The 23602-nt window shown below is 47.7% G+C and overlaps 1 protein-coding gene across 3 annotated transcripts; it reads right to left on the reverse strand.

Annotated features, from left to right (window-relative positions):
• Positions 1-56: 56 nt before the first annotated feature.
• On the reverse strand, positions 57-19596 carry KLF10 (Kruppel like factor 10). 3 transcript variants are annotated; one of them, XM_039233843.1, is made up of 6 exons: positions 19473-19596; positions 15801-15958; positions 6672-6971; positions 3361-3594; positions 2341-3253; positions 57-1646 (listed from the first exon to the last, which is right to left on the reverse strand). In XM_039233843.1, the coding sequence occupies exons 3-6, from the start codon at positions 6705-6707 to the stop codon at positions 1387-1389; spliced, it is 1443 nt and encodes a 480-aa protein (XP_039089774.1). In that variant the 5' UTR covers positions 6708-6971; positions 15801-15958; positions 19473-19596; the 3' UTR covers positions 57-1386. The 3 variants fall into 3 exon arrangements, with proteins under 3 accessions (XP_039089774.1, XP_039089775.1, XP_039089773.1); XM_039233844.1 differs by lacking the exons at positions 6672-6971; positions 15801-15958; positions 19473-19596 and adding an exon at positions 5058-5122; XM_039233842.1 differs by lacking the exons at positions 6672-6971; positions 15801-15958; positions 19473-19596 and adding an exon at positions 4651-4880.
• Between the last annotated feature and the right edge of the window lie 4006 nt (positions 19597-23602).

Genomic DNA, 23602 nt, shown 5'->3' on the forward strand with positions numbered 1-23602 from the left:
GATCAGTGTCATATGTAGACTGAGAATGGTTTAACAAATGCCATCAACCAAATAAATATACCAAAGGAAATGTTTATTGTAAACAGGATATAAAGTACAACAAAAGAGATATTGTGCAAATTGTAAATCACAAAGTTTTTTTTCAATTAAAAGAAAAATTCTTGTTTTCCAAGGGTCCAAGTTTTGATGTCAGAAATCAATACCCAATAGAGAAAAATGTTAAACGGAGAGATACAGTGCCATTTTTCACTGTATATTTTAAACAATTTACTTTTGTTTTATCACTGTATGTAACATCCACTACACAACAGAATATAACAAAATACCGTTAACAGAAGTGAATGTTTTAACAACTTCTATTCACCTAATTCCACTTCCTTCCCCCACAAAAACTCCTATAAATTAACAGGACATTTGTCCTTGTGAATAATGGTCACTAACTTTCTAATTCAATAGAGCACACATTATATCCTCATAATATAAGGGTACTTTACGGATGACAGAAGTCATCTTTTTCAAGGAGTTATCTAAGTCTTGGTATCCCTTCTTTACAATATATATTTTTATCTTCAATTTTTTTTCTAAACAAAGTGCAATGTATCTTAGAGTCTACAGAAAACACATTGGTATACAATTTTCAAATCTACACAAGAAACTGCAGGCAAACTAAAGTTCAAAGCATAATAAATGCCTAGATATAGTCATCTGCTAAACTTTCAAAACAAAAATGGCAAAAAAATTATAGCAATACTCCAAAGCAATTAAATTATTGAGGATTCCAATTCTTTGGGCCCTCTTCAGCAATATACAAGCTGCTGAATTCCAAATGTTAGCAAGTATAAAAATGCTAGCTCTAGATATATTTAGCAACTACATCCACGAAGTTGACTGGAAAGACTAGGAATAGTAAACAAGGTAACTAGGAAAAGATGCCAATATTTGTAATACAAATCAATTTTCCATCTCCATCTCTGTACCGTAATGTTTATTTCCAGTCTTGACTCTTGAAACCAGTGCTTTAGAAGAATCACATTGAAAAGTTGGTCTCAAGTATAAACGGTGAAAACTAAGTAATAAGTTGTGCACGTAAATTCAAAATCTGTGCTACCTGTGTTGACCTCATCTGAAACCTTCAAAAAATATTTAAAGGAATAAAAGCTTTCTCATCTCTCTTATGTGATAAGAAATGAATCCTGCCACTCTGTGACCTGCTTGTGGCGGCAGCACTTCCTGTCCTCTAGCCCAGGGCGGAGGCTTCTCCTCAGGCTGGGGGGCCCTGCGTTCAGCCACACTGGAGGGACACAGACTTGCGGTGGAAGCATTTTTACATCACCGCTGGCTCCTGGCTGTGACCAAAGTTACTTCAGACTCTCATCTTCTGAGTGGTCACTGCGTGGGGGCAGGGGTTGGAGGTAAGGCAATGTCGTTTAGCTTGCTCACTTCCATCTGCCAGTTTGGTAGCTTCTTGGCGGACAGATGGCGCCGGGCATGCTTGGTCAAATGGTCGCTCCTCATGAAGCGTCGGTCACACATGGGACAAGCAAATTTCTTCTCACCTGTGTGGGTTCGCCGGTGTCTGGACAGTTCATCGGAACGGGCAAACCTCCTTTCACAACCTTTCCAGCTACAGCTAAAAGGCTTTTCTCCTGAGACAAAGAAATTCAGATCATCGTTACTATGCATTCATCAAATCACTGTAAATTACGTATCTAATTATATCCAAAGACATACATTTTAGAATATCTTAAGAGATGCTCTTCAAAATAAAAGCTACTAAATGAAGCAACTTTAAGTAAATATTACATGTATTTTCAACTTTCACTTAATCACATTTATTGGAATCTTCCCTTTATAAAGACTAAAACCAAAAAGGTTTTCTGATTTCAACTATGGTTGAACGGCTTTAGAGAGACTTTAAAGTAACTACTACTCAGACACTTCAAGAATCATCATTTGAGGGGCACCTGGGTGGCTCAGTCGGTTGAGCGTCCGACTTCAGCTCAGGTCATGATCTCTCAGTTCATGGGTTCCAGCCCTGTGTCGGGCTCTGTGCTGACAGCTAGCTCAGAGCCTGGAGCCTGTCTTCGGATTCTGTGTCTCCCTCTCCCTCTCCCTCTGATCCTCCCCTGCTCCTTCTGTCTCTCTCTCTCTCTCTCTCTCTCAAAAATAAATTAAAACAGAAACACCTTGATGAAATCTTTTGGAGAAACTTGTAAATATCCTCCACTGAACCGGTTAATAGAGTTAGTTCTTCTTTAACATGCCTGGCTTATATCTGTGATCATGGCCCAAAAATAGTCATCCAAATTTCAATGGCACAAATAAAGAGATGGCTGGTACCTGTGTGTGTTCTCATGTGGGCCTTCAGATGAGAGCTCTTGAAGTACGTCTTGCCGCATCCGGGGTGGCTACAGATGTGACTTCTTATCCTGGAGGAGTCAATCTGAGGAGTGACTTTTGCTGTGGAAGGGGAAAACCCTGGCGCGGGGGCAATGGGAGACAGTCTGGTGCCGTTTGGGCTCATGACTGGAGGCTTTGGGTTCGGAACAACAGGCTGGGGTACGACAAACATGACGGCGCCTTTGGGCACCTGAGTGCCCATGAACACAACAGGCGGGCAGACAGCTGGTGGCTGACTGGGTGGAGTGCTAGGAACAACTGTCGTCACAACGGGGTTGTTTGCAGGGAGGGGAACCATCTGACAGATGACTGGCATAGGTGGCACTCCACCTGTTGATACTGCAGGCGGAGAGACCAACACCGACTTCTGTTGTGGGGACACAGGGGCTGGCTGAGGTCTACAGATGACGGTTTCTGAGGAAGGCACCGAAAAGTCATAAAGTGCAGGACTTGCTTTCTCATCAGCATCTGCCGCCGTGTTTCTCTCACACTTGGATCTGTTTGGTGATACAGCTGCACACGGTATGTTTTTTCTTGCAGCCTCAACGTTTAGGTGGGTTTTTCTTCGAAAAGAATTGTCCTGATAGTTGAGGATGCTGGCTGCTTTCACTGGGCAAGATCGGTGGTTACACAGCTGGGCATCAGCTGTATGACGAATCACACTGGTTGCCTGAGCCTTGGGGAGTTTGGGGGCAGGTGCTGGGCTCTTCTCTTCCTCTTTGAAAGGTGCAGCAATGTGAGGCTTGGCAGGATCTGAGAATGATTTGAAGTGTCCAGTAGATGGCGCTGATGCCATCAAATTTGACATTTGAGAGGGCTCAAAGTCAGAAGGGCTGTAAGGTGGAGTCAAACACTAGAAAAGAGAAGTATACAGACAGGCGCATGAGAAATTAAGTTCGTTATGTAAATTATAAAAAATTATACCATCTACATTCTCATATTAAAAACAATAAAACTTACAAATGCTGGGATCGTATGAAAGTCAGGTGTACTCGGGAGTAGATTCTCTTCCTCCGACATATCAGATACTGGAGTAACAGGTCTGTTTTCAGTGTATTTCTTAAAATCAGACTTCCAACTGCAGCTCATTGACATAAGTGCTTCTACAGCTTCAAAATCACTCTTTTCTGCAGTTTTGTTCCATGAATACATACTCTCTTTCGATCTTTCAGAAATCATTTCCATCCTTTCCTCCTATAAAAACAAAAGATCAAATACTTCTAAGCATATTTTTGTCGTCCAAATAACAAACATGCAGAGCAATGTACAATTTTTCTTTACAATTGCACAACTTTCCAGGTTTGTGAAATAAATTTTTCTCTCACCCCTACTAAAAAGAGAATCTTCCTCATTCTTTCTCTAATACTACTCAGGGTTGAACACGGATATCCTTGCAAGGTAGAAGAGAAGCATCTTATTGCCATTAAGGAGACCAAGGCCAAAGATACCAATGCACGTATGCAAAAAAAGAGAACTTGATGTAGAAATTTTATATTCTTTCCAGAATAGCCACCTGCAAGGAGGTCAGATAAAATAACTAAGGGAAGGTTCTGCAAAAGTTTTTTTCACCTCCTGCAGGTGTGGCAGGAGGACTTTTGAGATATGAATTCCCCACAACCGGTAGTGGGGAAAGGCAAAGTGTAGTGGACAGTCTCTGGTCTGTCAATATGGATCAAACCTTTTGAAAGTCATTTGGCACTTTAGATTAAGATCAACAAAATAGAAATCTTCAGTGACTTTTTAAAATTACTCCATTGGGTTCTTTTAAATCTAAAATATCTTTCACAGCTTAGTTATCTATGGTAGAGAGGGACAAAGTGAAATATGTGGAAAAATCCCACAGCCATACTTAGGATTCAAGTTCTTCAGGCTTGCTTTCCCTTTCACTAGATCTATTTAAACAATGGCTTGCCATCCATAGCCATGACCAACTAATGCAAGACTAAAAAATGGACAATCAAAATGTAATCTACCCAGAATTTGCAAAAACTGCGATAGCGAGTCTGTGACAGTCCAAACGTTTTTAAAATTTTTAAAAATGACTGCTAGGTGACAAGAATGATAGCACATGCTTGCCATTTATTTGTACAGCTCCTTCTACCAAGTGTTTAACGTCTCATATTAAAGTTCCCTAAACTGCACTTTTAAAAAATGGCACTACCAACCACCTCCCATTTTCCATTAACGTGATCCCATTCTTCTGATCGAAGTAAAAATTGTGTGAAGATACCAAAGAAAAGCATTCTTTACCTCGCAAGCTGCTATTCTCAATTCTTGTTTTAAAATACATAAACCCTTCATGTTGATATCCTTAGAAAAGGAGCCACTGCTCTGGAAATTTCACTAACAACGCTATTGCATAATCGCGCGCCCCTTTATGTAAACTGCAATGGACAGAGCACGTATGTCTAAAAGCCTCAAACGCCAATGCAAAGAAAAGAAAAAGGAGAAAAGGCAGGCAAGCAGGCAAGCAGGGAAGGGGAGTGTGTGCTGGGAAGGGCAGGAAGAGAAGCGGGGAGGGGAGGAAAGGGAGTGGGGCGCGAGGCAGGAAAGGGAAGAGCGGGCGGAGGCGCGGGCGGGGGAGGCAGACGAAGGGCGGGGGCGGACGGCGGGGGAGATCCTCGCTGGCGGGGACAGACGGATGGGGCCGCCCTAACCTCAAGGAAGCTCGCGGGTGAGTCACTGGGAACATTCCTCGCCGCTCGCACGTCCCCGCGCCCCTGCCCCCGCCATTGGCCAGCTTGCCCGGCGGCCCAGGCCCGGATTGGCTGGGCCGCGAAGGGCGGGGGGCACGGGGGAGGAGGGGGTGAGGCATGTGAACAAAGCGTGATCAGCGGCTGCTTCGGGCGGCGCAGGAAACGTGAACTGGGAATTGCCGCGCCGTCACCTTTCACCTACTTCCTGAGCCCGCGGGCCCCCGCCCTCGCGCCGGCCCGGGGGAGGGGCCGCGGGAGCCGCCGCCAACCGCCCGGCAGTGCGCGCCCCAGCCTGCGGGGAGGGGCGGGGCCGCGGGCGCCGGCTCCCGGAGCGTCCGCCCCTCCCCGCTCCCGGAGAGCCGCCGTTCCCTTAGGAACCGACAGCGGGGCTGGGCCTCTCTGCCGCCCCTGGCGGAGGCCGGGGCTGGGTCACTCGGGGACGAGAAGCTCCCTGGGCGCACCCGCTCCCGGCCCACCCCCGGCCTCCGCCTCAGCTGCCGGAGGAGGAGCCGGGTCCCCGCGGAAACCCGGCCTCCTCCCTCCTCCCGGCCGCAGCCCCCGGGGATCCGGCCGAGCCCTCGGCGCTTCCCGCCCACGCCGCCCGCGGGACCTCAGACCACCCCGTCTCTCCCGCAGACACGGCGCCCCCTCCCCGCGGTTTCCGGCAGCTCTGGCCTCCGCCCGCCGAGTCTCCACAGGTTCCCAGACGTGCAGCCCCCCACGGGCTCCGGCTCCAGACGCACGGTCCCCCGGCCCGCAGCTCCCGGCTCGACACGCGGCCCCCGCGTCTCGCGGCCCTGACTCCCCCCGCCCACGTCCCCCGCCCCACCGCAGGCTCCAGCTTTCCACCCTCACATCCCCGCGGCGGCTCCCTACCCCCCTTCCAGGGGGGTCCCTCAAGAGATGGCCACTTGCTCCCGCCAGGGATGGGGAGTCCCCCCACGGCGGGCCGGGGCCCACGTGCCATTCCCCCGCACCCACGCCGGGTGCCCCCTCCCCCAGTCCCCGACTGACTGCTGAGCAGCCCCAGTCCTGCAAGCCTCGGCCCAGACCCCCGAAGAGGGGCAGCCCCCTCTCCTCCCCAGTGGACACCCCGCCCCTCAAGCGCTCGCGAGCAGCCCCCTCCCGCCCGCGGTCGCATTCCTGATCCAGACGGCGGCATCTCTCTCGGGTGCCAGGTGCAGGGTAGACCCCTTGTCCCCCCCTTCCCTTCTACACCTTCCCCAGCCCTCACTGCCAGGGCAGCAGCCCCCTCTTCGCGCTCCTCCAGGCATCCTCCCCCCTCGCCCACCTCAAGTCTCCGGGCGAGCTGCCCCTTCCCCTCCTCCTTACACCTTGACCAAGACCCCTCTCCCTTCGTTTCTAGAGCCCAGTCCGCCTCTCCTGACCCACTCCGCGACACACACGCCCTCACCAATGCCCGGGCTGCAGGAAGAAAGCCCCTTTCTCCCCCACGACTCCGCTGCACCCCGGTCTTCAGGCGCCCCTGATGTCAAGGGCTCGGGGTTGGCGCCCCGGCTGGCCCCTGAGACGCAGCAAGGGAAGGAAGGGCAGGGGCATCCCCAGGTGACTTACAGAAGCCTGCTGGAGAGAAGCGCCGAAGTTGAGCATGGTTGGCTGCCTGGCTGCCGGCGACGAGCTGACTGGCTGCTACGCTGCTTAGCTGCTTGGCCACAGACGGGCGCCCGGAGACACTCGACGTCGCTCCCGCCGCCGCCGCGCTGCGCGCCGTCTGCCCCCTCCCCATTCAGGTAGCCTCTCCGCCTGCCCCGCGCCGCGGGCGGGGGCGGGGGCGGAGCCTGCGGCCGGCCAATCAGCGGCAAAGGTGTGTGAGGCGTCGGCCAATGGGCTCCCGGGGCCACGCGTGATCAGCGGCTGCCCGGCAGCGTGAAGCTTGTGTCAGTGGAGCGTGTACACAATCCCCGGCAGCGTGTTCCCTCTGCCCGGCCCGAGGGAACTCCCGCCGCCACCTGACTCAGTGACACCCCCTCATCCCTCGCCCACCCCCCACCAGCAGTCCTCGGCCCCGGACTAGGGGGCGGTGCCGCGAGCGGGGGCCTAACCCGGAGGCGCGGCGGCGGCGCGCCCAGGCACTGCGGAGGGCCGGCCCCACGTGGGAGGTGGGGAGGGTTGCCCGCTCCGCCCAGTCCCCTCTGCTCGGGGCCCCATCTCGGCCCGCCGCGGGGTGGGCGGGACGCCGAGCAGCCGGGCGGGGGAGGCGGCGGCTGCTAGCCAAGGGGCCCGAGCCAAGAGATTTGCATTTGGAAGCGCCGTCCTCTTAGGCGTCTGGCAAGAAAGCAGAGCCCGCTGACCGACTGAGCTGCATTTCTCGAGTATTTGCTGGGTTTTACCTCGCTGAGCCGTGGGGAGCACCGGGGAGGGGAGGGGAGGAGAGGGAATCCGGCTGCTCAGCGGACACCTGCTCCTGCGCCCCCCGCCCACGCCCCGGCCGCCGGCGCGGGCTCGCCCTCCGCATCTGCGTCGCTGGCAGCAGTACCCGCCCCTGTCCGCCCCGCCCATCCTTCCTCCAGCAGCCGGGAGAATGGTGTGGGGACTGCAGGAAGCCCTGAGAACTGGACCAGTGGGGTGGTGAGGGGGCTGTGGACCCGAGTTCTCATTCTTCTCGGGAGCCGACGCTCGGTTGGGGAATCGAGTTTTTAGCTTGTTGTAAAGTTTAAATTGCAGTCTACAAGCTGTTTCTAAAGATAGACCCCAACCCTACCCCAGGCCAAGGCCTCCGGAAACGCCCTGCCGGGAAACTGCGTGTGGGGAGAGGTCTCCTAGGGTCACCGGCGGAGGCCGGAGCACGCCGTGGGGGGGGGGGGGTGTCGGTGTTCCTGCGGGGAAGCCCGCCTAATCAAAGACCCACCGCCCGCTCCAAATTACCCCGCTCTCCTCTCTCCGACACCCCCACCCTCGACCCCCTGGGCTCCGAGGCGGGCTAGGGCCTCCAGAAGGGGAATCCATGACTCTGCTTTCTTTCGTTCCCAATTTGCCCCCTTTTGGCCGTTCGGCGCCCGTTCACAGCAGCTGTTGTTGCAGAGTTGGGCGGTGATAACCCGGCTTAAAGCGAACCCAAGATTGTATCTCCTTTGGACAGGCCGAACACGTGGCAAAAATCTCTGCCCCTCCCTCAGGCGGGCTCACCTCTCTGTGTAACTGAAAGGCTAATTAAGTGTCCTTTCTTTCCCAATAACCACAGGATGAGCATAGAAGGGAATTAATTATTTTAGAAACTGGCAAATCCGTGAACACTTTCTAGTGGTTCCTTCTGGTATATCTAAGGCCCACGGTAGCCAACAACAGTAGTAATAATACAGTTGACCGGGGCCAGGGATTGAATGGCCTCTTGTCACTGCCCCTCCTGAATCAGCTGGAGGGGGGCCAGCTCAGCAGCCCAGGCAGCTCTTCCTATCTCCCTTCCACCCCATGCCCCCACCCCGTCTGCAGGGGTGTCCCTTCCTGTCGGCTTCCTTCCGCCTGGGCTGTCCCATCCTGTTGATCTGAGCCGGAGGGGTTGGAGCAGCTGGCCCCGGGCACCTGCTGCAGCCGGGGAAGCTCCCCTCGGCGCCCAACCGGCAGGCCGGCCTTCCTTCCTGTCGGGGAGCCGCCCCCGGCACAGGCCGGCCTGCCTTCCTGTCGGGGAGCCGCCCCCTCAGGTGACCCCAGCCAGCCCTCCAGGTCCGAACCCAGTCCCTTCTTCAGGAATGTGGGGCCTGCTGGCATGATGCCCCGGCACGCTGAGAAGCAGGGAGCATTCATGGCTGGTGGGAGTGATTCAAAACAGGAAAGAAAAGAGAAAAGGGGTAGGAGGAACAGTGTGGTGGTGGCACAATTCCTAGAGATTCAGAGAAAGATGTTCCCCAGGCACCTCAGACTCAACATTACCAAAACTAAAATCATTTCTGCCCCTTCCTGTATGGGTTCATCATCCCCCATCCAGTCTTCACCTTCTCCCCCAAAGTCCTAGATCCAGTCAATCCCCAGATCGCAACAGTTTTACCTCAGAAGTGTCTCTCTTGCCTCATTTTTCATTTTTCTCCTTCAATTGTTGGCTCTATGTCACCTCTCCCTTAGATTAAATCATCTGCAGTCTCCCCACCTAACCTCTGAACCACCCCCCCCCCAGTTGATTTCTAGTGCCCAGACTCCCCACACTGCCACGGAGTGGGGTTTTGAAAGTCACGATCCAGTCATGACACTCCCTACTTAAAAATGATCCTTGGCTCTGGCTGTCTAGGAGATAAGACGCTATTCCATTCAAACTAGTATAGTCTGCCCTCAACTGCTCTCCCCACCCTTCCAAGCTCCTCTCCTATCCTGACGTACCCTTGCCCAAAGCCAGAGTAAATGACTTGCTGTTCCTCAATGTGTACAGCTCCACATCTCTAAGCCACAGTCTTCATGCAGCAAACGTTGTGTTGCTCATTTGCCCAGTCTTTTCAACAAGTATTTGCTGAGCACCTACTCTGTGTTCTAGGTACCAGGACGACAGCAAGGAACAAAACAGTCCAGGTCCCTGCTCTCAGAAAACTTGGATGGGAAGACAAAGACAAGTCTGTCTCCATTTCTCTCACTATATACATTATAAAATCACTTATGATGGTGAAGTTAACTGTAATGCATAGAATTGCAATGGGGTGATAATACGATTGTGCCTATAATTGTGATTTGATTTAGACAGGGCGCCGGAGTAGCTCAGTCTGCTAAGCCTCTGACCTTGGCTCAGGTCATGGATCTCATTGTTTGTGAGTTCAAGCCCCAAGTTGGGCTCTGGGCTGATAGCTCAGAGCCTGGAAAGTGCTTCAGATTTGTGCATCCCTATTTCCCTGCTCACGCTCTCTCTCTCTCTGCTTCAAAAGTAACCATTAAAAAAAATTTTTTTTAATCTTGCTTTGACGAAGAGACTTTCAAAAAACTTTAAAAAATATTTATCTATTTTTTAAAATTTATTTCTAGGAAAGAGAGAGAGAGAGACAGCGTGAGCAGGGGAGGGTCAGAGAGAGAGGGAGTCACAGACTGAAACAGGCTCCAGGCTCTGAGCTGGCAGTCAGCACAGAGCCCGACGCGGGGCTCGAACCCACGAGCAGCGAGATCATGACCCAAGCGAAAGTCGGACGCTCAACCAACTGAGCCACCCAGGCGCCCCTTATCTATTTTTTGAGAGAGAGAGAAAGAGAGAGAGAGGCAGACTACAGCGGGGGAGGGGCAGAGAGAGGAGAGATGGGATCAGAAGCAGGCTCCAGGCTCCAAGCTCTCAGTACTGAGCCTGGCCTGACATGGGGCTTGAACCCATGAACCCTAAGATCATGACCTGACCCAAAGTGAGATGCCATCCTGAGCCATTCAGGCGCCCCAAGGAAGAGACTTTTAAACTGAAATCTAAAGAGAGGATAGGCAGGTTCAGGGAGAATGTGCCTGAGAAGAGGGACCAGCTCTGACAGTGTCCTACCAGGAAGGAGCTCCCTCGGGGATACAGTGTGGCTGGAGGTGCAGAGGGGGCTGGGGAAGGTGGGGTGTTGGGGGGCAGGCTAGAGAGTGAGCAGGAGTAGCCAGACTATGAGGAAATTACAGGCCACAGTGTGAAATATAGATTTTCTTCACAGTGTAACAGGTGCCATGGTGTATTGGAAAAAATGTGCATTTTTATCTTTGAAGGGCTCCTTTGGCTTCCTTTACTCCACAGCCACCTTGTTGAAGCCTTCCTTGATAATTTCAGGGCGAATCCGTAGTTCACTGTTCCCGTAGCACTTTGTCCACGCTGGGAACGGAGCACACATCACATCTTAGGGTAAGAAGTATTTTACAACACTGAATCCTACCCACACTACACCCAGATCTGAGCTCCTGGAAGACGGTGGCCATGTCATAATCTTTCTGGTCCAGTGTCTGTTCTATATTAGGCACTCAAGATTAAAAAAGAATTTTTTTAATGTTTATTTTTGAGAGAGAGAGAGAGAGAGTACCAGTAGGGGAGGGGCGGAGAGAGAGAGAGACACAGAATCCAATGAAGGCTCCAGGCTCAGAGCTGTCAGCACAGAGCCTAATATGGGGTTTGAACCCACTAACTCTGAGATCATGACCTGAGCCGAAGTCAGCCACTTAACCCACTGAGCCACCCAGGCACCCCTAGGCACTCAAGATTTTTTTAATGGAGGAAATAAAAAAATAAAAAATAAATTAAAAAAAAATTTTAAAAAGGTGGTCTCTGAAGAGCCAGTGGAGTTACAGACAGAATGTGGGCAACACCGAGGACAGAAGTACTCACCCTCAGCTTGCATCAGTGTAGGACCACACACGGAAAATTGTCATCTTGGGCATGACTAAAAAAAAAGTCCTGGGCAGTAGTAAGCGATACCTCAGATAGATGCTGACCCTTCCTGCTGATGGTGCCGGTTTCTCCTTCGGTCAGAATAATGAAGGAAGCGGCAGTGGGGCTGACATGTAAAGATCCCTCAGTTTAGTTATGGAATTACAGCATATGGTAACTGACAGCCATCTTCTCATTGTCCTCAAAGTCTGTGGACACCATTCATCCACTGCCCTACCCTATGCCAGGCACTAGCTGAACACTGAGGAATAACACTAAAGCTAAGATGAAGGGGCCTCCGGTATGTGGGAGAAGAAAGTAAGCGAGGCAGCCATTATTACAGACTGTGGTAAAGGCTAGGAGACGGGTGTGCACGGAATGTCCTAGGAGAGCCAAGGAAGAGGTCAGGGCAGGCTTCCCACAGCTGATCCCTAAGCTAGAGGAGAGGAGGCGTGGAGGTAGAGAGGAGACAGACCACTGGGGATTCGGGATGCTCCAAATTGTCTAGGTCACAGATTTGAGAGGCCGGGTGAGGAGCTTAGGGTGTTAAAGGAAGCAGCCCCAAACGTAAAGGGCCTTTGCACAACAGGGCTAAGGAATGTGGAAGTAGAACTTTTATTCTGAGGACAAGAGGAACCTACCAACAGATTTTAGCACGGAGTGATGGTATAGAAGGCCCATTTGGCACAGTGTGAATGGACCAGAGGGGCGGGGGTCTAACACCAGTGAGAAGGCTTTTGCAGTAATGTAGGCAACAAAGCTGATGCTGGCCTAAACTAAGGAAATGGTGGCAGGCATGGAAAGAATAGAATAGAAATACCAGGAAACAACAGAATTTGGCAATTCACTGGAGGGAGGCATGAGAGAGAGAGAGAGATGTGGAGGAGAACTGCCAGGTTCTGGCTTGATTCACTGGATGAAACAGGACCCTATTGCCCAAGGTAGGGGCCAGAGGGAGGCAGGTTTTGGTGGAGAGGGATGAAATGCCAAATTTGATTTAGGACCTATAAAGATAAGATTACCTGTGGAACTTCCAAACAGAGATGCCCAGGAGGCAGTTGCAATTTCAGGTCTGGAGCCCCGGAGATAAAGATCTGGGCCAGAGATTAAAATCTGTTTTAATTTAATACCCTGGGAGTAATCAGGGTATAGGTGGTGGTTAAAGCCAGAGTAGCACATGCAATCCCCTAGGAAGAGCAAACAAGAGATAAGAGAACTGAGTGTGGGTCTCCTGGGGACTACAGGCTCAGGAAGGAGACTGAGAGGGAATGGCCATGTGGTGACATAATAGCGAAGGGGGACATTGAGGACTTCTCTTATATACCCAGCCTCATATGACATAAACTGGAGATGAGAGGCAAGCAAGGGCCGATTCAGAAAGTGAAAGTGTCACAGATTAGGAAAAACATCCCTTCTAACTAGTGAATATTATTTGTTATTTTTATTATACCAATTACCATGGTTTTTAAGATTATTTAAAACATTTTTTTTTAAATCTTGAACTCAGGGGCACCTGGCTGGCTCAGTAGGTAGAGTATGCAACTCCTGATCTTGGGGTAGTGAGTTCAAGCCCCCTACTGGGAGTAGTGCTTTTTTAAAAAAGTAAAAATAAATAATAAAATCTTGAACTCTTCATTGTTGAGTGGAGTGCTTCTAAGGTGGACACAACAACCCCTTTCACTCCACATAACCTTTTCCAGTGTGACTTTGGCATTCCTACATTAAGAGGTGAAGTCTGTTTCCCTGACCCTTGAATGGGGGCTGGCCCTGTGACTCACTTTGAACAAAAGAATCGGGGGTGGTGCTGTGGGACTTCGTGCCTAAGTTTTTTTTATTTTTTGTAATAGTTTTACAAAACATTTATTTACTTATTTTGAAAGAGAGAGAAAGAGTGAGACAGAGTGTACGCACAGGAGGGACAGAGAGAGGGGGAGAGAGAATCCTAAGCAGGCTCCACAGAGCAGAGCCCAACCTGGAGCTCGATCTCCAGAACCATGAGATCATGACCTGAGCTGAAGTCAAGAGTAGGACGCTTAACTAACTGAACCACCCAGGTATTACTTGTGCCTAGGTCTTAAGAAGCCTTTGGAGTTTCCATTTTCACCTTCTTGGAAACCAGCCACTTGGCAGAGGCACTTGGGCTGAACTACTGACTAATGAGAGAACATTTGAATGGAGAATGTGGAAACCAAGGCACCCCAACTGACAGCCAGGCCCAAGACTCCAGATGCATGAGCAGACTCCGCCGACACCCTCCAACACCAGCCACACAGGCTGAGCTGACACAGCCTGGAGCAGAGATGAGTTCTCCTCGGATTCCTGACCCACAGAATCATGAATGATAAATGGAAGGGCAACCCACGTAGCTGGCTCCCGCCTCCCCTCCACCGGGTAGACACTACCTACCCTCCCGCCCCCGATTCTGCATACAGGACAGTCCCTGGGTTTGGGGTGGTTTGCTCTGCCACAAGAAATAACTGAAACAGTGGGTGTGTGATTGTGTCAGCTCTGGAGTGACAGCCACAGTTTTCAAAATACTCATAAGAATACTTAAAAAGAATCTCAAGCAGCTGGGAGAAAGTCCGAGGAAGGAGGATTAAAAGAACTGATGAAGTAGGTACGGAAGAACAATTAGAGTAAGAAATAACTTGGGAAAATGGGAGCTATGTAGATCTGGAAGAAAAATATACCCCCGACCTTCCAAGCACTGTACTGAGCACTCTGCACTGGAAATAAATGTGTAATAGGATGGAAGGGAGCTCACTTTGATGGGGGGCCTGCTACGTACCAGGTGCTGCCTGGTTCACTGACAATATGGGAGGCTTGATTTGACCCACTATGTAAAGTCCATGGTATAGTATAGCACGTTGTTAGAATGTTTTGTACACAATTAAATTCTTTCAAATTTCCATTCTGCTCTTTTTTTTTTCTCTCCCCAAGAGGTATGAAGCTACTTAAGTGGTTAAGTGGCTCTGCAAGGTTCCAACTAGCAGTAAAATAGTTGTTAAACATTTTGATTTTTACAAAGTGAAAATAGTCTTATTGCCTTAGTTTGTTGTTGTTTATTTTAACAAAAGTAATACATGCTGATCCTAAAAAGGAAAAAGAAATACAAAAAGGAATAAAAGATGAAAATCTTCCTGTAATTCCACTACTCAGAATTAATACTATTAACATGTATATATATATATATTTTTTTTTTCAGACTCTTTTTCTCTGCCCTGCCCTCTATAGAATAAAATGTGCTATTTTGTAACCTGGTTTTTGTAACTTAATCTATCATGGACATTTCTCTGCGCATTGATAATTATCAAGGCAGAATTCTTACAGCTTACGTAAAAGTCTGAGCCTTCATTTTCTCTGGATAGTGAGGTCACTAATTTACCGTTTCAGACTTCAGAATGTTGGTAATCTTGGTTAATGTCACGTGTATGAAAAGAGGGGTGTTCCTTTTCAAAGGCCAAACATCTTCCAGCTTCTTTGTGAATTGTAACAGATCATAACACAAACGTGCAGAAGGGCAAGTGACCAAAGAAAACTATGGTTAACGGTCCCTCTGTCCAGCAAGTGGCACGGCATTTTTAACTGAAATCTTCTGAATGTTGAGATCTTTTAGAATAACAGAAGGGTCACACATGTTCTCCCCTGGAATTCTTCAACCCTCACTCCCTTCAAGCCTGGCTGTGCAATGGAGTATTGGTTTTAGAGCCTGGCTGTGCAATGGAGTATTGGTTTTAGGTGCTATGTTGCTGCCCCCCCCCCCCAAAAGATATAAAACAAATTACAGAGGGTGACCCAAACCAACCAAAACAAACTGGGGCATGTGATGGGTTCCAAAGTTTGACATAATCCTTTTACAGTTTAATGAAGCCTGTGAGTTCCTTCTCAGAATGACGTTTTTAAGTACATAGACAACATTTGTAAAATACAAAAGAAACCATTATATTGATAGTTACAAAATCTCAAAAAATAAAGTTGTAATTTAGCAATATAGTGCCCTTTTTTGAACATATTCAGTAAGAGGGGCTAGTATGGGTCTAATACCTAAAGTACTGAAGTCATGAAGAGCATAAACGAGATTTCGAGATGCACAACGGTTGCAACTCAGTATGGAAATATCTATGATTTCCGTTAGTTACAAAGTCACAGGTCCTGCTGATGCTACTGTGGGTTTCTTTCCTTTAGTTACAGCGGAGAAAATGCTAAGTTCCCAGATTCCTGATTTCTACCCACAAAGGCCTTGGGGATCTGGGGAACCCCAGATTAAGCAACCCCTGCTTGGCTTGCTTTTAAGAAGGAAAATGGAACCTGGTATGCTTCACTCAAGGGAGGGACCCACAAATATCTCTACCTACTTCCCACTCGGTGAAGATCTGCCGCCCCTCTTAACTCACAGTTGTAAGGCAGCAGCAGGAGGATCCAGGCTGGACAGGAGGGAGTGTTTCTTGGTTTCAGCGGCCATTTATATCCCTGAGGAGACTGGGAGGCTTCACCTCCACTCCGCTTTCCTTTGGCTCTGAAATGAACTCTTCCCGGGCGGTTTCCTTTCGGACTGAGGGAAAATGGGCATGGGGAGAAGGGGCTATAGACAAAGTATGACCTTAAGATGCTGTTGCAGAGCCTGAAAATCTGTTTGCCTTGGGCTCTTCTGATAATCTTGGGCTAGTCACTTTAACCTGCCAAGACTCTGTTTCTTCAACTGTAACATGGGAGGTACATAACAACTATGCCCAAGGAAATCAGGGGTGTTGGGAAGAGTTTAAATGAGACAATCTATGTGAAAATATTTGGCAAAGACGGAAGCAGTGGTAGTGTGCACAGAATTGCTTGGGGATCTTGCCAAAGGCAGATTCTGATTCAGTGGAGCCTGGGGTGGGCCCCAAGATTCCGAATTTCTAACAGTGTCCCAGGTGACGCCTAAGCTCCCAGTCTGAGGACCCCATTCTGAGTAGCAAGTACTCTACACATGTTCATTGTTACTATTTATTGTCACTGTACTATTCCACACAACCCTGAAGGAGAATGACAGCTGAAGATAGGGGGAGAGGCAGAGCTCAAGTGAGGCCAGGCTTCTGCTCAGCAGGACACTTTGATCTCATAGCTCTGCCTCCCCTTCTCTGCCTCCTGCTACCAGCTATGGCAAAGACTGGCCATGGCCAAGTCAAATCATGTTTCAGACCAAGTTAGCACTAACTAACTAACCAAACATGGGAAGTAAGATCAAATACTGAATAGGATATTTGAACAAAAAGGGAGTGTGCATACAACGTATCTTTTTTAGACTTTTTTTTTTAATGTTTTATTTATTTCTAGGAGAGAGAGAGAGAGAGAGACAGCGTGAGCAGGGGAGGGTCAGAGAGAGAGGGAGCCACAGACTTAAACAGGCTCCAGGCTCTGAGCTGGCAGTCAGCACAGAGCCCGTCGCGGGGCCCGAACCCACGAACCGTGAGATCATGACCTAAGCGAAAGTCGGACGCTTAACCGACTAAGCCACCCAGGCGCCCCCAACATATATTTTTTAAAATATTTTTATTTCTAGGGGAGAGAGAGAGACAGCTTGAGAAGGGGAGGGTCAGAGAGAGAGNGAGAGAGAGAGACAGCATGAGCAGGGGAGGGTCAGAGAGAGGGAGATACAGACTCTGAAATAGGCTCCAGGCTCTGAGCTGGCAGTCAGCACAGAGCCCGACGCAGGGCTCGAACCCACGAACCGTGAGATCATGACCTAAGTGAAAGTCGGATGCTTAACCGACTAAGCCACCCAGGAGCCCCATGCATACAACATATTTTTTATTTGTAATGCTAAATATCTCCCAAACTTCCCAGAGAATATGTATATGTTGGATCTTTTGGTTTTGCAATCAGACCATTCCTGCATGATTCTTCTAAAGCATCCCCTTTCTCACAGTATTCACAGATGTAGAGCATTACATAGCTCCCTATTACTTATTGCATCTACTTGAGCTCTGCCTTTGCATGTCTAGAATGGTCAGTGTCAGAAGGGAGAAGATGGCGCAGTTGAGAAAACAGAAGATGGAACCCTGGGGCACTGCTGGAGGGAGCATCCACTGGGACCACCACTCAGGAAAGTAACTTGGCAGTTGCTGAGCTTAAGCATGCACGTGCCTTATGATCTGTGGGAAAACTCTGGAATATATATATTCCTAGGAAATTCTCCCACACACTCATAAGATTGTTTATAGGGTAGCTAAATGTTGGAAGCAGTTGAGATGCTTATCATAGAGAAAGGGATGAGTAAAATATGGCAGATGTGTGCTTGAAAACTAAGTACCAGAAGTGTCAACCAGATGTACACAGCAACATTGATGGATCTTAAAACCTAGCATTAAGGGAAAAATATAGGAAACCGAACACATTATCATTAGAGCACATTATCTTTTCTGTAAAGACACATTGTCATAAAAATAATACACCTTTTGCAAGAAGGTATGCATGCACATGTAAAGATATATTAAACATATTAGAGTGGGTGTTATGGGAGCAAAGAAAAATAGAATCAGGGTTTGGAAATAAAGAGTAAACTAAGAGAATATTCTTGTGTAGGTTAATGATGAATCGCTTAAAAATTCAGTTTTTAAAAATGTCTTCACCTGGGGTAAAAACCAAAGAGATAAAAGCAATCAAAACCTGGGGCGCCTGGGTGGCTTAGTCGGTTAAGCGTCCGACTTTTGCTTAGGTCATGATCTCGCGGTTCGTGGGTTCGAGCCCCGCGTCGGGCTCTGTGCTGACTGCCAGCTTAGAGCCTGGAGCCTGTTTCAGAGTCTGTGATTCCCTCTCTCTCTGACCCTCCCCTGCTCATGCTGTCTCTCTCTCTCTCCTAAAAATAGATAAAAATATTTAAAAAAAAAAAGCAATCAAAACCCCCCAAAACTCTTTTCTACTACATGTATGAAGGCTTTAAAATCCAGCCCCACATGACCTAACCCAAAATTAGATCCCCATTTCAGGTGCCATTTTCTTCACTGTTAACTCACAACAGATCCCAACATCCCCTCTTTGACATCATTTTGGCCACAGTCAACTTCTTTCCATCAAAGCTTCTTGCTATATTCACCTACAGTTGGTCCCTAGCAGGCAGGGTCTGGGCCCCAAAGTAATGTGGCCAACTTTAGCCAAAGATGTGTTAGGGTACTTAAGTCAGGGGATTTGCTTTCCTGAGCTTTGGTGACACTACTAATTTGACAGAGAAACTTAGGAACTCATTTATTTTATTTTTTACTTTAATTACTTATTTTTAAGTAGGCTCCATGCCTACCTGGGGCTTGAACTCACAACCCTGAGATCAAGAGTCGTGATGCCTGGGTGGCTTAGTCGGTTAGGCAACCGACTTTGGCTCAGGTCATGATCTCATGGTTCGTGGGTTCAAGCCCTGCATGGGACTCTGTACTGACAGCTCAGAGCCTGGAGCCTGTTTCAGATTCTGCCTCTCCCTCTCTCTCTGCCCCTCCCCCACCCGCGCTGTCTCTCTGTCTCAAAAATAAATAAACTATATAAAAAAAAAAGAGTCCGACGCTCCATTGCCTGAGCCTGCCTGGTGCCCTGGTTTTATTTTATTTATTTTTTAAGTAAGGAAGGCATTTAATCGTGCATCTTTCTCCTGAAGTACATACCACACAGCATAGTTACCTAGAATTCAAGTCTCTCTGTTTTCCATTAGACTATAAACTCCGGGAGGACCAGAACTTTGTTTGCCTGTGTCCACTGACCAGAATTAATCACACAAGGGCCACCTCCCTAATAAGTTGAGAAATGGCTTCCCTGGACCCCTAAACAAAAAGGTGGAGAAATCTGGCTTCTAATCAGCTTACACATCTAATTCAAAACTATATTTGGTAGTAGTTTGTATTATGCTTTGTATTATGGTTCTAGAATAAGCCACAAATTTTAATATATGATAAGGAAAGTGTTGCTCAAGTTCCTGTGTCCTCAGGCATTAAAGCACCATCTCTACTTCGCTATCCTTCAAGAAATTGTGGAATGAATGCTCCAGAAATGACTGGGTCAAACTAAAAACAAACAAACAAATAAACAAACAAAAGTTTGAATACCGTTAAGGTGAACTCTTGGAGTCCTGTGGTTTGGGTGGAAATCCAAATTGTTTGAAGTTGCAGGTGAAAGCCCATGCAGGCAAGGAGTGGTATTCATCAGTGCGCCCGCGAATCTTTCAGAGAAAAGGACACTACCTCCTGCACAGCCAGACCTGGGCTGCACAGGGCCAGCGGGGCGGATATTTGTCTGACAGGTGGGTCGCTGGGAAGCCTGCACTTCCGCTTTCGGAGTGGCGGGAACCGGAAGCAACTGCCAGAAGCCACCTCCCAAGGAATCTTGTGACAGAGCATCATGGGAATCCTCCAGCCTAGAGAAGGCCACATCGGGCCTATCCTGATTGGCTCATCTCCAGGAGGCGGGGTCAGAGCTTCTTGAGAGATCTGAGAGACTGACTGGCCCTGATGGCCTTGGTAGTGGAGCGGAGAGCTTGCTAACCCTTCTGAGCGCCGTGGACCCGAAGCCCAACACAGCTAGGGCTTGGGCTTCTGGAATAGGCTTGTCTCCTTGTACTGATCACTTTTCTCAAAAACAGATTAAGTTTTAGGTCAGCAATTTCACCACTGCTCCTCTTGTAGAGGGATCCAACGCTCATTTTTTATGCACGCAACTAAGGGGGACGAAAAGACCGTCTCACAGCTGAGGGCAGAGCAGTTAGGTAATGAAGCGGGTTGGTCCAAGACCTGGTTTCAGGCTCCCATTGTCACAGCAGTCCACAGTTTTCAGCTCCAAAAGTCATTGCTGTTTGCTAGGACTTGGGCGGTTAGTTTGTGCTGCCTGCTGCTCCAGGAGAGAATCCAAAACCTGAGCATATGCAGAATATTTAAACTTAAATTTGGGTATATGGCTGCTGCTAGGTGGCATTGGTTCTGTGCTACATTCGGCTTTGAAATTCACCATCTGTCCTGTGTAAACAGGTGAGGCAACTAGGTGCCCACTGCTCTGTGGTCACACAGCCCGCCTTTCTGAGCATTAGGCTTTAATTATTATTGGGATATGATGACACTAGAGAAGAAATAGGATTAATTGGGAGGGAAAAGTGGAAGGGTATGAAGGACCGTGGTGGTAAGTGACATAGGTCATTTTGCACGAGCAACCATTAGGAGAGATCAGGATGTCAACCTTGGCCACAGGTTAGACTCACCTGGGAGCTCTAAAACTCCCCAGTTTAGGCCCATTCAAGACGAATTAAGTCAGAGTTTCTGAGAATGAGACCCAGACTTCAGTAGTTGTTAAAGCTGCCAGGTGATTCCGCTGTGCAGCCCAGGTTGAGAACCACAGCGTTACATTCAGGAGATTTGGTTGGTTCTGATCGAGCTGTTAATAGCAAGTGTAGTCTGGGGAAAGTCACATATCCACAGTCTCTTTAGTTTTCTTACCTATGAAATGGGGAGTGGGGGTGGGGATTGCTTCCAAATGTACTTGACCAAAAGCAACACAGTTTTGACCCTCAGGGGCCAATCTGTGAAATGGTTTTCTAGGTTTGAAGTTCTAAGAATACAGTCAAGTAGCAATTTAAAGTCAAGTTGAGGTTCAAACTCTGAGGTGCCTTGAAGTATCTGATTTGAATGTCTCTATCTACTTCACACTCACCCTACAAACTCTTCCAGTGAAAGTCTGGTAAAAGAACCCAGGTGACTTCTTAGGGCTTTCTCTAGTAAGAAGAATTGTCTTTCTCCCTCCCTGTCAGAAGAGTTTTAAAGAAAGGGTAGTGGGTCTGATTGTCTCACATTGCTACTTAGCTGAAGAATTAGGCAACAGTTGAGAAAGGTGTCTAGCGCTCGCTCACACTCCCTCTCTTTCTCTTCCCATATCTGGAGATAATTGCTACCAGCCAAGGACATTTAATATGAATGCACTTAATAAGAGAATCATGGCTTGGTAATGGGGTGGAGGGAGCTTGACTGGAAATTCATATTGAAAAATGAAACTAAGTGATATTAAACCATGCTTTCTTAGGTTTAACAAATCTAGGTTATAACTGAAAATGTGCACTAATTCTTAAAGAATGAATTACATGTTAGTTTTCTCAGCATACATTTCCTGAAATAATTATATACCAGAACATCTTTCACTTTACTTGGCTTTTAAAGCACCATCACAGAAGAGGTCAGGTTTGGGAGTTTTGTTTGTTCCTTTTGCAATATATTTAAGAGTTTATCAGTTTTTCCTAAAGCTTTTCTTTATCCTTTGATATTTAAATCATTTTTTTCTGAGGGGCTTATATAACATGCCTTTCTTAGAGCGATTTTTCAATTGTAAACTGGTTTAAACGTGCCACATCTTTATTTGCCGATTTCTTTGCTTGAAATGCAAGCAATTCTCCAATAGTATTTTGGAGAATTCATGAAATCCTCCATCTTTTGCAAGTTTGGCAGTTTTACTATATTTCCTAAATTTTTTAAATAGCAAGAGATTGACTCCCATAGACCTAATTGGTAAGATAGGAGTGTTAGCTGAAAAATGTTTTAGTAGGGACCAATGTTATAAGTGACTTGTTTATTAAAAAATATTTTCACTGCTCAGTTTCCTAACTTCAAGGAATTGGATAATGAAGACTTGAGTAATTATAAATATACATATAAATATTTACCCCATATATCCCCATATATACACAAAAGAGGTAAACGTATACTGTAAAGTATATGCTATTTAACATAAATTATTGTAACTTGTAACTGAATATGGAATTAGGCAATGTTACTATTTCTGTACTTGGAGAAGTGGGGATGTTAACCAAGTTTTAGTTTCTAAACTCAAACACTTAGCTCCCCCTACTCTACCAATGCCAATTTTCATAGATGTCTTGTAATTTCTGAGAAGAGTCCTTTTTTTTTTTAAGTAGGCTCTACACCCAATGTGGAGCTTGAACTCACTACCCTAGGATCAAGAGTCACATACTCTGCTAACTGTGCCAGCCAGAAACCCTCTTTCCAGTAATTTCTCTAGCTTTTTAATAACTGTGTTCTGAGAAAGAAACTGCCCATCTAGTTTCCATGCATTATCATGCTAATAATAATCTCTAACACTTATTAAACCAAGGCTCCCTTTTGAGCATATTCGCCTATTTGCCCATATGGTATTTACTGCAGCCCTGTGACTGAGGCCCCTCTGTTGTGTAAATAAGTTCATGCACATGCTCTGTTTTGGTAACTACCTGTTGAAGCCACTGGGAATATTCTGGAACAAGTCTTCAGAGATAGAAACCCTCCCTCCTTAATCCAGTCTGAAAAACATTTACCTGGCCTTCGACAGACGATAAGTCTGCCCAAATAAGGTACAGAGCTTTCTAGCCCACACCATCACAGAGTCCTAGACCTGGGTGTGGGACCTCCTCTGACCTCATATCAAACCCCTCCTTGCATCCTGACTGGTGACACTTCCACCTCCTGATTCAGTACTTCAGTGTTCAGGAGCTCTCCACCTCCCACAGTGCTTTGTTTTAATCTTTCTTTGGAAATAATTATAATTGTGGGCACCCTCCTACACTGTTGGTGGGAATGTAAACTGGTGCAGCCCCTCTGGAAAACAGTGTGGAGGTTCCTCAAGAAATTAACAATAGAACTCCCCTATGACCCAGCAATGGCACTGCTAGGGATTTACCCAAGGGATACAGAAATGCTGAGGCATAGGAGCACATGTACCCCAATGTTCATAGCAGCACTCTCAGCAATAGCCAAATCATGGAAAGAGCCTAAGTGTCCATCAACTGATGAATGGATCAAGAAGATGTGGTTTATCTATACAATGGAATACTACATGGCAATGAGAAAGAATGAAACCTGGCCATGTGTAGCAACATGGATGGAACTCGAGGGTGTTATGCTGAGTGAAATAAGTCAGGCAGAGAAAGACAGATACCATATATTTTCACTTATAAGTGGATCAGGAGAAACTTAACAGAGAACCTTGGGGGAGGAGAAGGGGAAAAATAGGGAGAGGGAGGGAGGCAAACCATGAGAGACTCTTGAATACTGAGAATATACTGAGGGCTGATGGGGGTGGGCAGGAGGGAAGGGGGGTGATGGGCATGGAGAAGGGCACTGGTTGGGATGAGCACTGGGTGTTATATGGAAACCAACTGACAATAAACTATGAATGAAAGAAAAATAAATGCATGAAAGCCTAAAAA

Source organism: Hyaena hyaena, unplaced genomic scaffold (assembly GCF_003009895.1).
Source record: "Hyaena hyaena isolate Hyena2069 unplaced genomic scaffold, ASM300989v1 scaffold_79, whole genome shotgun sequence".
In the NCBI taxonomy this organism is placed as follows: domain Eukaryota; kingdom Metazoa; phylum Chordata; class Mammalia; order Carnivora; family Hyaenidae; genus Hyaena; species Hyaena hyaena.

What these genes read in the sequence shown, in the direction of transcription:
- KLF10 (XM_039233842.1), bottom strand. Translation starts at nt 4,701, where the DNA reads ATGAAGGGTTTATGTATTTTAAAACAAGAATTGAGAATAGCAGCTTGC. An exon ending in TGAGAATAGCAGCTTGCGAG is followed by an intron (nt 3,595 to 4,650) that starts GTAAAGAATGCT and finishes TTGTTTTTATAG; the next exon opens with GAGGAAAGGATGGAAATGAT. An exon ending in TTCATACGATCCCAGCATTT is followed by an intron (nt 3,254 to 3,360) that starts GTAAGTTTTATT and finishes TCTCTTTTCTAG; the next exon opens with TGTTTGACTCCACCTTACAG.